General features: G+C 41.8%; 1 protein-coding gene across 2 annotated transcripts in view; it reads left to right on the top strand.

The window, feature by feature from the left end:
• The window catches only part of FBN1 (fibrillin 1), a 220,725-nt gene that overhangs the window by 188,282 nt on the left and 14,317 nt on the right, over nt 1-18,126 (top strand). The window contains exons 48-58 of one of the 2 annotated variants that reach the window (XM_081169954.1): nt 203-331; nt 1,560-1,679; nt 3,108-3,233; nt 7,317-7,466; nt 8,474-8,539; nt 10,046-10,162; nt 10,575-10,694; nt 12,541-12,663; nt 13,230-13,361; nt 15,905-16,030; nt 16,578-16,784. In XM_081169954.1, the coding sequence (XP_081026080.1) occupies nt 203-331; nt 1,560-1,679; nt 3,108-3,233; nt 7,317-7,466; nt 8,474-8,539; nt 10,046-10,162; nt 10,575-10,694; nt 12,541-12,663; nt 13,230-13,361; nt 15,905-16,030; nt 16,578-16,784 (1,416 nt within the window). Of the gene's footprint in view, nt 1-202; nt 332-1,559; nt 1,680-3,107; nt 3,234-7,316; nt 7,467-8,473; nt 8,540-10,045; nt 10,163-10,574; nt 10,695-12,540; nt 12,664-13,229; nt 13,362-15,904; nt 16,031-16,399; nt 16,557-16,577; nt 16,785-18,126 lie in introns of those variants that run through there. The other variant, XM_081169955.1, reaches the window with a different exon arrangement.

Below are 18,126 nucleotides of genomic sequence, written 5' to 3'. Positions count from 1 at the left end.
GCTCACAAAAAGCATCACTGAGAGTTAAAAAAAACTTGAACATTGTAATCAAACCAAATAGCATATAAAGCAAACGACAACAGATTCATCAAAGCAACAATACAATTAAATAAAGTAGTAGAAAATTCTGTTCTGTTCCCTCCCCCCCTTTTTTTGTTTCTCTCCCCTAACTCTTGCTTTTCTTATCTTTTTCTCCTTTTAGATATTGATGAATGCGCCACTGGAAATGGAAATCTGTGTAGAAATGGCAAATGTGTCAACAATGTGGGGTCTTTCCAGTGCATCTGCAATGAAGGTTATGAGATGCCAAGAGATGGAAGGATTTGTATTGGTATGTCATGAACGTAACAGCAGTTTTTGAGTGCCATGTTTTGTTCTATATGGTAGGAGTTAGCTGGCAATGTTTCTATGTGTGGAAGACATACAGAGTGGATTTTCTGCTGAGATCACAGATCTTTATAGAAACCAGTACACTGTAGAATGCGGTTGATTATCTTCTTGAAATGTGCCCTTCACGTTATTAAGCACATATGTATTATTTACAGGTAGGTAGTCATGTTGGTCTGCCGTAGTCAAAACAAAATAAAATAAATGAAATGAAAAAATGAAAAAATTCCTTCCAGTAGCACCTTAGAGACCAACTACGTTAGTTATTGGTATGAGCTTTCGTGTGCATGCACACTTCTTCAGATTATTTGTTAAACTTACACACTAGGGCATTAGGGAATTTGGTCATAACAAAAGTACAGTGGTACCTTGGCTCTCAAACTTAATCCATTCCAGAAGTCTGTTCCAAAACCAAAGCGTTCCAAAACCAAGACGCGCTTTTCCATAGAAAGTAATGCAAAATGGATTAATCTGTTGCACACTTTTAAAAACAACCCCTAAAGCAGCAATTTAACATGAATTTTACTATCTAACAAGACCATTGATTCATATACTGAACGCAATAAACAATGTACTGCAGTCACACAATCAATCCATCAGTAGCTGAACTGGGCTCCACACAGTCACAAAAAAAGAGCTGCAAAAACAAAAACGCAAAATAAATAACAAAAACAGACAGACCTCGGTGTAACACTCAAAATGGAAGTGTGGCACTCAAAACGGAAGCATAACATTCAAACCAGAGCATGTTTGGCTTCCAAAAAAAGGTCGTAAACTGGAACACTTACTTCTGGGTTTGCAGTGTTTGGGTTCTAAGTTGTTTGAGTACCAAGGCATTTGAGAACCAAGGTACCACTATAATATCATCAATTCTTTTTGAGTTTTACAAATATCTTGCAACTTCAACTTTTCTAACCATAATACTTTAGGACATTTATCAAGTTGAGGTAAAAAGGACACAAGGACCATCTTTGATCAAATTGCTTAATGGAAGTTAATGATCCCTCATCTTTCCTGATAGTAACTAGGCCCTTGCCCTAGTATGTACACTGTTTAAGAAACTAAATCTTCTCCCTTTTTTAATTTTGAAATTTAATGTAAGCTTTTTAATAAAACGAGCAGGATTAGGGCACATGAAAACCAGTGATTGCTTTGTTTATATCTTCTTGCAGATATCAATGAGTGTGCATTGGATCCTGGCAAATGTTCACCTGGTACATGTCAAAATCTGGATGGCTCTTACAGATGTATCTGCCCCCCTGGATACATCCTACAAGATGACAACTGTAATGGTATGTGAAGATAATTCATTCACCACAATAAAATTTTAGATAAAAAAAGGACAAGTGTGAAATACCTTGTAGGGCAAAAAGTTACAGCAGCTTTTTGGGAGGGTTCATGAGCAAAGAGAGTCACAAATGATCGGTATATTTTCTCACATATTAATAAAAGATCAGACTTAGGGGGGAGGGGAACCAAAACATGATACCATAAATTGGCCAGGAGCTCTATGGTAATCCATGGCATTTTCCTTAGTGTCTTTTAATTTAAGATTTTCAGACGTCCCCGTTTCCTGGGGACAGTCCCCGGATTTACAAATGAGTCCCCATACAAAATCCATTGAAGATGAAAAGTGTCCCTGGATTCATTGAAAAAAATCTGGTAACCTTATTTTAATTAATTGCCCAAGTGAGAACAGATTCAGGTAACTTGTCTGGATAGTGGCTGATTAGGGCTCCCTCCAGAGGGTTTTGCCATCTCCTTCTTTCCCTATATCAGTTTTGTGCTTCCACCTACAAAGAAGGCAGAAAGATATCACTGGGCATTTGCACTTCACTGTTCCTAGTCCAGGGGATAAAAGCTATGGTCCCCTTCACATGCCACCCACAGTGCCATGGGAACTGCTAGATCGTGTTGTGATACCACACTGCTGGTTGGTGAATGGACACAATGTGTCCTGTCCACATGCTAAATACCCATGGTTCTCAGAAGTATGAGATTGCACCATGGAGAGAAGTGACTCCCATGCCCTATGGGTGTGTGTGAATGGGGCTTATTGCTGTTGGCTATTTTCTGAGTCATGCAGAGTGAAACAGCGGTTTCACCCTCAAAACCCTAGTGATGAAGTAGACGCCGCACACAAGACTTTGAAGAGGACTCTTTACTTGCGGGATGGCAACTATTATAAGCAGTATCCTATAGTCCAGTGCAGTGTGTTTCACTCTCTTGAGCCCAAGAGAGGGTCTTCTTTCTCCTAAAAGTCCTTTGAAACAGTCTATAAATTATAGCGTGTCTGTCCTCACCAACTTCTCTGGACACAAAGTCTCCACACAGCAAAACAACCTCCAACTCCCACTCCTCCTGTCACTATCTAAGACACACACACACACACACACACACACACACACACTGTTAAAGGGAGTTAACAAATTGACATGTCAATGATTCAGCATTTCTCTGACCTTAATCGGAGTCACAAGATTTTGCAGCTGTTACATTGCATTACATAGGTTTTCTTTTCCCCAGCACATTTCATTCTATGTAAAATACATTTTGTAACAAATACAGTACCAGTACAAATACTAACAACTGCTGACCCCTATACCAACTCCCTGAAGCACCACAGTGGGGCTTGCTGTGTAGTGCAAGTCACTGGCTTTATTATATATTTTGTTGTTCATGGCTCAGTTTGGTAGCACTAAAATATAAATCCCTTGCAGATATTGATGAGTGTACAGAAGAGGCAGAGATCTGTGTCTTGGGCACATGCAACAATACTCCAGGAAGCTTCACTTGCCAGTGCCCTGAAGGGTTTGTGGTGTCCTCAACAGGACGTAGATGTCAAGGTAAGCTTCTCTCTTATCTTTAGTGGTTATTTTGTTTAGAACGGATGCTGCACTTCTGACGTGGCCTGTAAACTCTGGAGTTTAGTCACAACTCTTTTGTGGAAGAAGAGTGCAACTGGACCTTCCCTCTGCCTTTCGCACTTGCAGCTAGTAGAAGGAAAGCAATGACTCTTTCCAGGAACTTCAGGACTCTTGACTCCACCTCAAAATTCTGGCAGTAGTGCAGCCATGCTTGGGGCTAGCTGCCTTTGATTCCTTCTTCCCACAGAGAGCATGATTAATTCTGCCTAGAACAAGCATTTATCAGAATTCCAAAACCACTCTGTGGTTTGGCCTCCTTTGCTTGGGTGAAAAAGAGAGAGAGAGAGGAGGAGGAGGAGTGTTTGTGGTATAATTTTTGTAGCTGTATAAATTAGATACGTCTTACATCTTTTATACTTGTGGCTTTAGCCTTGCCCTGTTGAAACTGCTACTCCCCTAAAGAAAGTTGTTAAAAAGAACTTCATGGGAACTTTGCTCAAGGAATCTGCGATTTCCTCTTTTATTCAGAGGCGCTTGATATGACTTGCTGTTTTATTCCGTGGAAGTATGGGAAGAATGATGTGCAAGAAGTGAGCCAACTGGAGCATAGAGTTGGAAGGGGCCTTGTAGGCCAACTGACCCAACTCCATTGCTCAGGGCAGGAAAGCCACAGCTAGCATCCCCAACAGATGGCTGCCCAGCCTCTGCTTGAAGACCTCCAGCAAAAAATGAGCACTCCACCCCTTTGTGTAATTGTTTCCATCATAAAGTTTCTCTTAACATCAATAAGTCTCTCCACCCCCATGCTCTGTTGAAAGCCACCTGCCTACAACTTGCATTAGTTCTCTTCTGTGTATTTGAATATGTTATTTGGTTTATTCTATGCAATAGCGTTTGAGAGTGCTGTCATGCCAAATACAGTGGTACCTCGGGTTAAGTACTTAATTCGTTCCGGAGGTCCATACTTAACCTGAAACTGTTCTTAACCTGAAGCACCACTTTAGCTAATGGGGCCTCCTGCTGCTGCCGCGCCGCCGGAGCACGATTTCTGTTCTCATCCTGAAGCAAAGTTCTTAATCTGAAGCACTATTTCTGGGTTAGCAGAGTCTGTAACCTGAAGCGTTTGTAACCTGAAGCGTATGTAAACCGAGGTACCACTGTAGTAGTTCCAGTCTTCATTAGCTGTAGTAGTCAAAAATAACAATAAATAACCACAAAGACCCATCGCTTCTACAGGGACAATTTCTTCCATTTTGCCCCTTTGAGACATATTCTTTTCTAAACTAAGTATGGATATCTTTTAATCCAAGTTGACAGGGAAAGTTTTCTACCTTGAGCCTTCTAAAACTGATCATTTCGTTTTGTTCAAAGTGCATTTAAAAAAGTGGCCAGCCCATCTGAAACCCCCTGCTTCCACCCTCTGCCTCAATATCGAGTTCTTTACACAGTCTATAAAGTTCTTAAAACTTTTGTGGTCCATTTTTGACACTAGCTGCATGCATTTTTTTAAAAAAAAAGTTCTAGTGACACCCTGCCCCCAATTTGTTATTGTCTCTGCCTCTGAACTTAAGACAGCAAAGGGATTGCAATAGATGTACAAATTACCTTTAATTGTTTTATTATTGCTAGCAAATATTTGGCTGTAGTATGTTCCTGGGTTAGGGAATGGAATGGCCTTTTAATTAATTTATTTCTGTTAATTATTAAATTTCTATACCTCCCTTTATCTGAGGATCACAGGGCAGTTTACGATATAAAAAACACAAAAAAATAACAACATAGTAACAAACAAAAGCAATACCCACCCAGTTTAAAAGTGTGTGTGTGTGTGGAGAGAGAGAGAAAATGAGTGGTAGTCTTTGTTTATTAAATTTTAAATTACCTTACACTTCCTTCAGTATCTTGAAAAAAAGCCACTTTGCAGTAATGATAATTATTTTGTTAAACAGGAAAATGATTAGTTAATTTAAAATACATAATTGTGGCTGGTTGTCTCAGGGTAAATAGTCATGGAGGTTTTCTTTCTTCGTTATTGAAATATATTTTTATAAATCCTGGGATGTTGCTCCTGTGAATCTCCAGCAAAACTGGGTGAGCAGCTGGTTTTGCAGCTGACACTCAGACTATTCTTTTGCCAGCAAGAGAAGCTGCCAGCTGTCTGTCTGTTAGATGCTTGCGGTTTCCGTTCTGCTCCAGTGCTTAGATTACTCGGCTGGAATAACACAGTGTGGTGATACAAAACCAATAATGCTTTTTCTGAACGTCAGGCAGTTGTCCAAACACATCTGAAAGGAGAAAGGGACAGGTCTGAGAATGACCACTCCAATATTCTTTTTCTGGGTTACTTTGATCTGAACAAATTAAACAAATAGCAAGGAATTAAATAAGAGATATCAATGGATGCTTTCGTGTGCCTGCCTTTTGTGTTCTATAAGTCAGTTCTCCAAATAAGTCCCCCCAGAATAATAATAATAATAATAATAATAATAATAATAATAATAATAATAATAATAATAATAATATTGAGGCTGAGTATGGTCTGCTGTGCCTTAGCCAAGAGGAATGGAGTTACATGGACCCTGCTGCTTCTCCCTGTCCAATGAGAGCTACAGAATATACTTCCCATCCTCTGTTATTTATATGCAATAACACCTTCTTTCTGCCTCTCTTGACATGCTAGTGAATAATCCTTTAGTCACAGACAGGCTGTTGCTCATGAAGAGGCTTCTCTTCTGGCTCAAAAGAATTAGCCTCTTCCACACCAGGGCTGTTGTCTCCCAATGGCTTCTCTTCCTACTCAGCCTTCCATCTTGTTCCAGCACCCTTGTTATGGACCCTGTTTCCATATTTTGGGACTTTGGCAAGGTGGGAATGCTCATTGAGCCTCCATAGTAGTACAGTCGTACCTTGGTTCTCGAACGCCTTGGTACTCGTACTTTTTGGCTCCCGAACGCTGAAAACCCGGAATTGAGTGTTCTGGTTTGCGAACATTTTTTGGAAGCCGAATGTCCGACACGGCTTCTGTGGCTTCCGATTGGCTGCAGGAAGCTCCTGCAGCCAATCTGATGCAGTGCCTTGGTTTTTGAACGTTTTCAGAAGTTGAATAGACTTCTGGAATGGATTCCGTTTGAGAACCAAGGTACGACTGTACATTGAAAGCCTGAAAAAGAAGAAACACCTCTTACAATTAAAAAAACCCCAACTCCCCCTCCTTGTTTGCCTTGAGAAAATTTGTAGCCTGTCCCAAGAAGTAAAACTGTGATTCTACTTTATATAAAGTATTTTATGCTACAGTTCTCTCCAGTTTGGTCTGGTGTGTTGAATGTTCCAATTGAAAGGACCTTTCAGGTATGTCAGTCACCACAGCAAAATTAGAACCAGCTTTTAATTGGAAACTTCATACTGTTCCAGCTGTTGGAGATGGATTGTTAAAATTCTGGAATGCTGCAAAAAAAGAAAAAAGAGTGCAACTTGTTTGCTTAATGAGAACCAGAAAATACTGGCTAAGATCTGTTGATTGATTATGTAATTAAATGGTGTTCCTTCATCATATCTTGGAATTAATATTTACAGTATGCTTTTTCAGATAATTATTTTCATTGATTTAGCACTATTTGTTGTTTGTCTTTTTATACCATTTTATCATAAATTATGTAAAAGTGAAAAGATGCTAAATAATAAATAATATTTAGTCAGTCGATGCCCTTAGGCCTTGCACACATCTTGTTTTCTGCTCAAATACGGAATCAGAGGTATATACTTCATTAATTTATAAGTACCGTAACTGCAAGCAGTAAGTATAGATAACTCAATTATATTAAAGCATTACCATATATTTCCTGTATGGTATCATGAGAACAGAAGACTGTCCGATAAATACCATAGAAACATAGTATGTGCACAATAGTACCAAGATCACCAGCTTATGTATTGATCAAAACTTACTGTTCTATTTATGTGTTCATCAACAACTTACCTGATTATTATTTTTTTAGTACCTTCAACTGGATTGTTTTGTTTTTTTAAAATACCTTAATATATACCATGTTTTTATTTGTTTAGATTTGAGAGTAAGCTTCTGCTTTACTAAATTTGAAGATGGGAAATGTTCGGCTCCTAAATCCAGAAATCATTCTAAGCAAGAGTGCTGCTGCAATATGAACGGAGAAGGGTGGGGTGACCCATGTGAACTGTGTCCAGGTGATGGAGAAGGTATATATAAACATTTCTCAATGGTTGTTGCAATCCCTACTCATAAGAGAAATTAGAAATGAACTGTTTCAATAGAAACATGGGATAGTAATGGAGATAGGAGACATTTGTAAAGTTGTTACCTCATCTTTAGGTACAAGGTAACATTGAATTCGTATCTGCAGCACATTTACTAGCAGAACAGCTTTCACTTTCCTATCTGGATATAGGCAGTGCCTCTGGAATGCGTAGAAAGACACAGTTAGGGCCTCCGCACATAGTGGGTTAAATCCAGACATGCCCTTCCATATGTGGTAGGCACTTTTCACTCAGTGAAATCTGTTTTTTACCTCACAGTAGAGCGTTGTGCAAGAAAAACAAAAGATAAGACAAAGGTGGTTGTCTGCTGGCTCAAGTGAAAGCATGAGACCTGTCATAGAGCCATTCTGTTATAGTGCTGCATAAACTGTTATGTAGGCAATTTGCAGAATAGTACTACAGAATGATTTCCTTACACTTGTGGATCTTTGGATCCAGGTCTTCTGAACAACGGCGAGCAGCCTGTGGCCTGTGGGCTATATAGGGCCTCCTGATTAATTTCACACGATGTGAGTCTGGTCTTGCTCTCTGGACCACTTCTCTGGGAATTTCCTCCCCCAAACTCTTGCCCACCTCACCTTCACCTGTTGTCACCTGTTTGGAAGTTACAGAAGAACCTTGGAAAGTGTTCTCTTAGTGCCAATTAATTGATAGGCATGCTGCCAGTGTTCCTTCCTAGCTGTCGGCTGATGCCAAAGATGGCCCATGGAAGGATCCATGCTGGCCAGATCAACTTCACCACCTTTGATGTAGGACATTTGCCCCTGAGGGAATTCAGCCCTCAGCAGGGGACGGGCGGGGAGGGAGGGAAGCCTTCCCAATTCCCTGCTTTAGAAGATTTCCATCAAGGTTATGAACATTTTAATGTATCAGATGACAAATAAAAGTTGCCACGTTAAGCAGGTTTGTTCTTCTGATTTGACTTATAGAAGCTTATCGTCAGATTTGCCCATTCGGAACTGGCATGCTAGTCGGCCCTCTTGGCGAACCAATTGGTAAGTAATTAGTGCTTGGAGTATTATTGCATTTGAGAAGTTTTCTCTCTGCTTTTGTTTGAGAATGTCCCTTTTCGTCAGATAAAATTTCTGTTCTTTGCAGTTGCTGTGCAGTTCTATTTATATTTCAAAATGTACCGTATTTTTCGCTCTATAAGATGCACCAGACCATAAGACGCACCTAGTTTTTGGAGGAGGAAAACAAGAAAACAAATATTCTGAATCTCAGAAGCCAGAACAACAAGAGGGATTGCTGCGCAGTGAAAGCAGCAATCCCTCTTCTGTTCTGGCTTCTGGGATAGCTGCGCAGCCTGCATTTGCTCCATAAGACGCACACACATTTCCCCATACTTTTTAGGAGGGAAAAAGTGAGTCTTATAGAGCAAAAAATACGGTATATCCCTCTGGGTCAAGATGCAGTTTCTGCAAAGCTCAAAGCAATCTCAGTGAACTTTTAAGAGTCTCATTTTGGAGCTGGCTTTCCTGGCCTTTCTCTGCCAGAGGAAATGTTTAACACTCTGCGCAATGTCATGAGAGGATGGAGCGAGCAATTCTCTGCTCGGTTCTTTTCTCCTCTGTGTGACAACAGCAGCTCTAAAAAGAGACCCCTAAAGATTCCCTCCTCAAAAAAGAGAGAAATGAACTTCAAGCAAATGCCGGGGGGAAATTGCCTCCTTGGCTTACAGCACTGAGAGACCACTTGTGCTGACCCACCAGCTGCTACTGGTTATAGGATAGCACCCCTGCTATTTATATAGCTTTGTTCCTATGCCTGGCGCTTTGTAGTGAATGAAAGAACAGGTCCCTGCCCCAGGGGTGTTACAACCTAGACAATGGCTCATGGGGAACAACAGGGAGAACAGAAAGTTGAGGGAACTTGGGGGAGGAGTGCACAGTTGGAGGGGGGGAGCAAGAGAACAAAAGCGAAGGAACTGTACGAAGATCTGAAGGAGGAGGGAGAAGAAAATGGATAAAGATACCTGAAAGAAGGAGGGAAAGGGACATAAATTTACAGTGCTGTAAAAGTGGTAGCATAGTCCTGTGCCTGTTTACTCTGGAGTAAGCCCCACTGCATTCCGTGTGGCTTACTTCCAGGGAAGAGTACATGGGATTGCAGCATAAAAGAAGCATTACAGAAGTTGATGCTCACTGATGTTGTGCCACATAACCAACAGTGGCTTGAAGTTGGATAATTTGTGTGCAGGAAGGTAGTGGTGGTTGTTCACAGTAAAAACTGTTAAATAATTTGGGATGTGTTTGCCTGTATATAATTTATAATAGAAAGAAAAATTGTTTACATACGTTAAGAGTCAAATGTTATTGCCACTCTGTCCATAACTGTGAACTATGTACAGTGCAGAAGCACTTATCTTTTCATCTTGTATTTATGGACGATAAATCAACCACTCCTCGCCTCGCATTTATTAATAATAGAATGCAATTCCGCACAGGATTCATCAGTAAATGTTTCTTTCCCTTTTCTGTTTGGTTAATTTTGGGGCTAAGATGCGGATGAGTGTAAGGATCCAGATAGATGTAAGAATGGGCAGTGTATCAACACAGACGGCTCCTACCGCTGCGAGTGCCCATTTGGTTACAACCTTCAAGGAACTGAATGCATAGGTAAGTCATGGCACAAGTATTTATTCTGCTGTTGGAATTCCTAAGCTGCCAGGTCACAAGTATAAGTAAATCCAATGCAAAATGCCTTTTGCTGTTCTCAAATGAATATTTGGGTAGGTGTGTGCTTGCGGGAAATGAGGTCCACTTGTGCATCAGGACCTTTCCCTCTTCTCGTCCCCACAAACTCCCCTCAATATTTTCTGAGTTTCCTTCTAACCCTCCAGAGCAGATTTAGGGGACACAGTGGGAGGAGAGGTAGAAAAGTCTCCTTGCATCAGCAGACCCAGTTCTGCATGCGTAACAACTTAATTGAATCCTGTCCTCTGTGAATCTCAAGATCTGGCAGGTTGCTGGAGTTGCAGGCTTCAGACTCTTTTATGACATACCGTGCATTTGTTTTTCATGTTTCCAGATGCTGATGAATGCTCTGTAGGAAACCCATGTGGAAACGGAACTTGTACGAATATTATTGGAAGTTTCGAATGTTCTTGCGAGGAAGGGTTTGAGCCAGGACCGATGGTAACATGTGAAGGTGAGTGCCACTGACTCCTTCCAGAAAGGACTGCGTGGGCTTCTTCATGCTTGCTTTTCATCCATGTTTTTCAGTAGGCTGTTGTTCTCATTAGTGAGAAGGAGTGAGATAACCAAGTAGTGAGTAAGTCCAATATTTTGTTCTAGGCATAGGGCAAAGCCACGGCTGCTTGAGTTTAGAATGAAATAAAGAGCAGATTCATGAGTTGAAAGGAGGAAAGAGGAAAAGGTGCAAGTTGAGTGTTAGGATTTCTTCATATTTTTAATAATAATAATAATAATAAATTTTATTTATACCCCGCCCTCCCCAGCCAAGACCAGGCTCAGGGCGGCTAACAACCAATAATAAAAACAAGTTGATTAAAATACAATTTAAAAGATTAAGATACAACATTAAAACAATTAGGGAGCAATCTCTTCATAGGAAGAGAAAGGGGAAAAAAGAGGGGGAGGGAATCAAACTGATTCTGAGCCAAAGGCCAGGTGGAACAACTCTGTCTTACAGGCCCTGCGGAAAGAGATCAGATCCTGCAGGGGCCTGGTCTCAAGAGACAGAGCATTCCACTAGGCTGGAGCCAGTGTTGAGAAGTGTTTTAGTCCTTAATGGTACTGATAGGCGTACTCTGAGGAGCTTGATTGGGATTTGGACTCAGTTAATAGCTCCTTCCCCCCACTCCGAGCCCAGTGCCAAAATTCAGAAACTCAATTGCCTTTCTGATGACATCTCAGCATAATGAGCCCCAAACATCCTCTGTTACCACCCTAACACACTCGCAAGCTCCCATCAGTCTCTTTCTTTTACTCCAAACTAAACTTTTCAGTGGCAATTGGGGCCTTTGTGCAGGGGCTCTGAGACATACAGCTTTGCAGCATTTATGAGTACTCAGGAACATCAGTCACCCTGGAAATGCCATCTCTCAAGGCTCTTTGTATCTGGGATGCTGTAATATCTGTAATATCTTTGTATCTGGGATGTTTACATCCCAATTTGGACATGAAACTTCCAGGAACCTGATTTCCATGAGTATGCAAAATCTTGGTTTATCTTCTGAGGCATAGAATAACACCTTGGGGAAATGACTTGAGGTTGTATCCAGCACTTGTCCTACTCTGAGTAGAACCAAGATCATATATAGGACCAATTCTTTTGACAATATATTTACATTGGTATCATCAAAAATATTCAGTAGCAATAATTTCGGACAACAAGCAATAGTTTCTTTAGTAATATTTGTCATTTCTGTCAAAATTAAATCTCAAAAATCTTGCACCAACTGACAATCCCACTGTAAATGCTAACATGCAGTGCTTTTTTTCTAGAAAAATAAGGTGCTAGACTTATTAAGTTTTCAAATTGTGATGTGTTTTTACATGTTCTTTAATAGGAGCCTGGTGATATGACCATAGGAATTTGTGTGTGTGTGTGTGTGTGTGTGTGTGTGTGTGTGAGAGAGAGAGAGAGAGAGAGAGAGAGAGAGAGAGAGAGAGAGAGATGAGTGAGGATAGATATAATGTTTGGGCAAAGACAATCTTAAGAAAGCAGAGATGCAGAAAAAAATAAAAATGAGTAGCATCAATACCTTGCAAGTTTGAAAACTTACTGGGTGCCCTAGATGGTTGAAGGGCACATTGAGCCAGGAGAAAGGTACAGCATGAACCCAAATCCATGCTTTTCTGAAAAGGATTAAGAAGAGGGGAGCCCTTAAGGTCCCTTGGTAGAAACATTCAAATCTGTTTTGTTTCTTAATTGCAGGAGAGTAGGCATAAAGGAGTAAAGCCATTTTTAGGTGCTTTTTAAAAAAAATAATTGTTTATTTTGGATCTGGTTTTTATGTTTGTTTATACAGATGTAAATGAATGTGCACAGAATCCTCTTCTTTGTGCCTTCCGATGTGTGAACACGTTTGGATCATATGAATGCAAATGTCCTGCAGGCTACGTCCTCAGAGAAGACAAGCGAATGTGCAAAGGTAGGATTCCTGGAAATTCTGTTAATTATACAATACTGTCAGTCATAATCTCCTCTCGGGGGACGGGGGTGAAGATTAATTACTTTCACCTTCCAGACCTGTTTTGGCATAATCATAAAAAGTTTCTTCTTAAAAGCAGAGTAGAATACTAGTACATTACATACATACATACATACATACATACATTTCGCTTATATCCCAGCTTTCCTCCAAGAAGCTCAGTGTGATATACATATTTCTCCCCCACCCTGTTTTCAAAAAACCTGGATCATTAGTACCACTGATAAACAAATATTATGAGAGTGTCTTTGAGATGACCACATCCCACAAATAAATCTGATCTAAAGAGAGGAGTGTAACTACCTCTATTCAGATTCAGGCGGCATAAAAATGATAACACAGAGCTTGAACACAGATTATCTGCTTTTTCTGATGTACACACTTATTCCCAAAAGGTTACAGAGACAGAGTCACTGGTTGTTCTTACATTTTTGCTTTTTGAAAAGTAAGAATGAGCTATTTTGATCTTTCACCAACCTTCTGCCAACGATGCATATATCTTTCAGATCAGAATGAGTGCGAAAATGGAATTCACGACTGTGATTCAAAGCAAATGATCTGCAAAAACCTGATAGGCACATACATGTGCATATGTGGGCCAGGATTTCAGCGCAGACCAGATGGTGAAGGTTGCATGGGTAAGTGACGATGACTCTCCTAGAAATTCTAATGGCAGATGGTGATTTCAGATTAACGTCTAGGTAGAAACATGACTTAACTATAATAGATTCCGGAATTTTTTTTCTGTCTGGCTATATAGAGACAGGGATTAGAACCAAGCAAAAATAGTTAAAATAAAATAAAATAGGGACGCAGGTGGCGCTGTGGGTTAAACCACAGAGCCAGGGACTTGCCGATCAGAAGGTTGGCAGTTCGAATCCCTGCGATGGGGTGAGCTCCCGTTGCTCGGTCCCTGCTCCTGCCAACCTAGCAGTTCAAAAGCACGTCAAAGTGCAAGTAGATAAATAGGTACCGCTCCAGCGGGAAGGTAAACGGCGTTTCCGTGCGCTGCTCTGGTTCGCCAGAAGTGGTTTAGTCATGCTGGCCACATGATCCGGAAGCTGTACGCCGGCTCCCTCGGCCAATAAAGCGAGATGAGCGCCGCAACCCCAGAGTCAGTCACGACTGGACCTAATGGTCAGGGGTCCCTTTACCTTTAAAATAGTTAGACTAACTAAAGCAACAGGACTTAATGACTACCTATCCCAGTGATTTCAGTGGGACCTAAGAGCAACTAACTTCATCTGGAATACAGCACATAGTGTTTAATGAAGCCTAAATGACCAGTTTCTGTAATTGGATTTCCAGAGGATAATTCCTCGTAAATGCAAATATTATGCATGGTTGGTTCATATTTCTGATTTGTTCCTTGCTATACTTGTGAACATGTCATCCTTTGATACTTGGGTAGCAGGCCGCTCAAGAAATCACAATTGAAAAGTGTACCCAGAGCTTGGTGGACACTTCCTCTCCCATGTGAGTGATCTGTCATTTAGCATGAACTGTAGGGTTTTTCCATACTTCTGCTTGTCTCCTGCCAAAAAGCACAGACCTGAGTGGTTTTCTGCTTGCTCTGTGCTTTCTAGGCACAGGTCCCAGTGGGTTTGCACTTTCTTCCAAGAAAATCTGCTCTTTAGCACTAAATCAGAACAGCAGTCTGTGGAAAACCCAATTGCCATTTGTTCCGATTCAGCACTAAAGATTGGATTTCCCTGGGCGGGGGGAGCAGTAAGGAAAGTGGAGGCGTAGGATAAACCCTTAGCTTAGTTTATTGTCCTTACAGTGTGGAAAGAAGCATGTAAAGCACAACAGTGCAGTGCCTAGTAAAGCTCATAAGAGCAGAAAATATGTATTGTAATGTGCCATGAAAGCACCAGAGAATAAGTTAAGATCCATAGCCATCCAAGGGCAAAACTAGATTAAGTGCTGGAAATCTGCAGCTGAATCTACCATATCTCTTCATATTACTTGGAATAATATGGCGATGTGTTGAGTCCGCTCAACCTCTTGGTGCTGTGGCATTGCGGGACAGCAAAGGCTCCTCCAAGGCCCCGGCGAGGGATCTCAGGATCAGCATCCTGTCCGGATAGGAGGCGTGGGCATAGCCTGCACCACCTGTCAGGAGCCAGATCCTAGCCTGCACTCAGGATTGGCAAATGGGGATGCAGGCTTGGATACGGGCTGGACCAAGGGGCAGAGCTGACCGAGCAGGAAGACTTCCTTCAGGTCCGCTCCCTGGCTCCTCCTCCAGGCCCGCACCTGGAGCCCTTACCTTTGTCAGTTTCCCCACCCTCCCTTGGTTCAAGCTGCTGGTCAATGACCTTGCTGTGGCTATGGTGGTTGCCATATTTTGGGGCCGGCAGGAATTTGTCCACCAGGCAAATTGGCTCCAGTGGTTTTGCCTACCTCCTGGGAATCATCACAACTAGGTTGTGCATTGGGGCAATCCTTGTCATGGATGGAGGGGAGGTTGTACTCTCTGCCTGCGCCTCCACACGCTGGGGTATCCTGTTAAAGGGGTCTGGGGGGAGTTGCCATGTCCTCACACCCAGTAGGGGACCATGGCCAATGACACTCCCCTAGACAGTGGTCCCTCTGGGGGTCACCCTATTTGATGTAAGTCTTGGGAACCCCTGCTCAGATTGACCTATGCGTCACTTCTGGCAGGCGGACCAGAAGTATTTTGATTTCTCCATGCCCAAGCCAAACCTCTTTCATCTGTATTCAATAAAGTTGTGGCCTGTTTCGATCCAAACAAGTGTCAGTTGTCTTTTAATTTTCAGAGGGTTGGGGAATTGGGGAGCACGACATCTGGGCCTGCAACTGGATTGATCCAGTTCAGCCTCCACCCATCTGCTTTTAAAATAAATTAAAAGAGACAAGCGATCTGACCACAGATTGTCAATAATTCATCCGGTTTGACCCTAAGATAATAAAGCATCAATACATATTGTCCTGCGGAAAGTCATAGGAAACAAATGTAATTGTACATTTCGATCCATTTTTGAACACTCATGGTGAATATAGTTTAAATGAAAAGTCAGGTATTTTTGTTGCGTTTTAAAAATCTTCCTATAAATATATATTGCTTTCGAATCAAGTTAACAGTTATGTGCATCTTCAGGTAGATGTGGAAATACTAATGGTGATAATTTTGTGGCATATTCTTAAAAATATACAGATGAGAATGAATGTCAAACCAAACCTGGATTGTGTGAACATGGGCGATGCGTAAACACACAAGGAAGTTACAAATGTGAATGCCATGATGGTTTCACCGTCAACGAAGCTCAGAATGACTGCATAGGTAGGTGTGGGGCCAGATAAAAGTGCAGTGGAATGGGTCAGAGCAGTAAATATTTTTTTATCTCTTATTAGTGAGATCTCCTACTATCACAAAATCTGTTAACTGAGCATGTTCAATTCAGCTGAAATTTACTGTGTTGCCTGTTCAGCTGTCATTATAGGGAACTACTGGGTACATTACTTCAAATATTTATCTACATAACTTTAGGAGGGCCAGAATTGTGTGAATCTAGCTATTAATCTGCTTCTGTTTTTATGTTATCAAGCATTGAATTGTTCTGTTGTTACCTAACAATTATTTGGAATATTCTAACTCTGATTATTTCTTTCTTTGGATTCTTCACTCAATGACTTTTCTTCTTTCTTCCAGACTTAATGTCCTCTTTCTTATTGCTGCCTGGTTTTAATTCTCCCTGTTGCTAAATATGGCTAAGTATGCCCTTCTTTCTCTTATATTTCTGCTTCAGTCCCTGTCTCCCTCTGTCCTGCTCCCCAAAATCAGAGTCTCTTTGTCAGTGTTTTGCAAAAGACGTTCATTTGCTTTGCAGACAAGAGAGAAGGCTACTGCTTCACTGAAGTCTTACAGAGCATGTGCCAGTTTGGATCGAGCAACAGGAACCCTGTGACCAAATCTGAATGCTGCTGTGATGGCGGGCGTGGATGGGGACCCACCTGTGAGATCTGCCCCTTCCTGGGCACTGTAGCTTTTAAAAAACTTTGTCCTCTTGGCCGTGGATTTACAACCAGTGGCGACGGTATGACTGTTTAAGAAACTTAAGCACCAAAAATATCGATTCAGCTAGACATTTAATTTGTAGCTAGGTGGCATGGAGCCACATGCCTGAAGTTCATGGGGCCCTGAAGTTCATAGGACAGTAGCACACAAGCCTTTTAAAAAAACCAACAACTGTTTTGAGAAGGTCTAGCTGAGAACAATGAAGCCAAGGGTGCACTTGACCCTTCCCATGGCAGCAGTTTAGCCACCCTAAATTGCCTCCTGAAGTGGCTTTTCATTTATTTTTATTTAATTGAAAGGTCACCACACACTTGTATGTAACATGTAGGTTGGCCCAAGTTGTAGCAGGTTTCATTGACTAAAGTACCAAAACACAAGCCATGAAATAATTTCTGGGGTTAAGCATTGCCTGCCCATTCTCAGCTCCCCATGTGCTTAACTAGTTCACCTGCTACTCTTCTCTTTCCTGCTAGATGGGCCCTGGTATTTGAGACTCAAGTGAATGAGGATTGAGGCAGAAGAAGGACTGCTTCTTCCATGCAATCCAAGCTGGTCTTAGGGCAGGGGTCGGCAACCCGCGGCTCCGGAGCCGCATGTGGCTCTTTTACACCTTTGCCGCGGCTCCGGGGCGGATACTAGCGAGGGGAGGAGGCGCATTGTGCGCCCCGACACTCCCCACTGTGGCGGGCGCTGTACTGGCTGTGATGTCGCATGGGGGCGGTGCATGCGTTAGTCACGCACCGTCCCGACGTCACCTTCCCACCCGCCCACCCGCCCGCTACATTGTAAGGGGCATGTACGCTGGTCACTGCATTGAAAGGGGGCATGTACGCTGGTCACTGTTTTGAAGGGGAGTGAAGAACACACACACACAAAAAGGTAACTTGTTAATTTAACGTTTATTTCTGTGAGGAGTAATTCTGAGGGTTCAAACAAAGAAATAATTTTAAAAAAGTGACAAAAAAGTTATTTTTATAATGACGAGTTTTGCGGCTCCCAGTTTTTTTTTCTTCAGAAACGGGTCCAAGTGGCTCTTTTTGTCTTAAAGGTTGCAGACCCCTGTCTTAGGGCAAAAAACCCCCCCAAAACCAAACAAACCGTGGAAAGGGCAATTTCTCTTTCAGGATCTAGCCTCCCTGTTATGTACCAACCAAAGCAGCCAACCAAAAAGCTTTCCCTTCCCACATGCTGTTGTAGTTCAGGAACAGCAAAGGCCAAGGGAAAAACAGAAGATCCAGTGCTGCAGAAACAGTTGAGCAATAGGCAATGTAACATGGAGTAGCAGAAGAGGGTATGAGTGAGCCAGATAGAGTAGCAGACTTTGGGTGATAATGGCCATTGCAAGTAAGTGCATGTGTTTG

The sequence above is a fragment of the Podarcis bocagei genome, assembly GCF_964188305.1.
Source record: "Podarcis bocagei genome assembly, chromosome: 14".
In the NCBI taxonomy this organism is placed as follows: domain Eukaryota; kingdom Metazoa; phylum Chordata; class Lepidosauria; order Squamata; family Lacertidae; genus Podarcis; species Podarcis bocagei.
The sequence above is the reverse complement of the archived record's forward strand: the minus strand, read 5'-3'. Positions and strand labels throughout refer to the sequence as shown.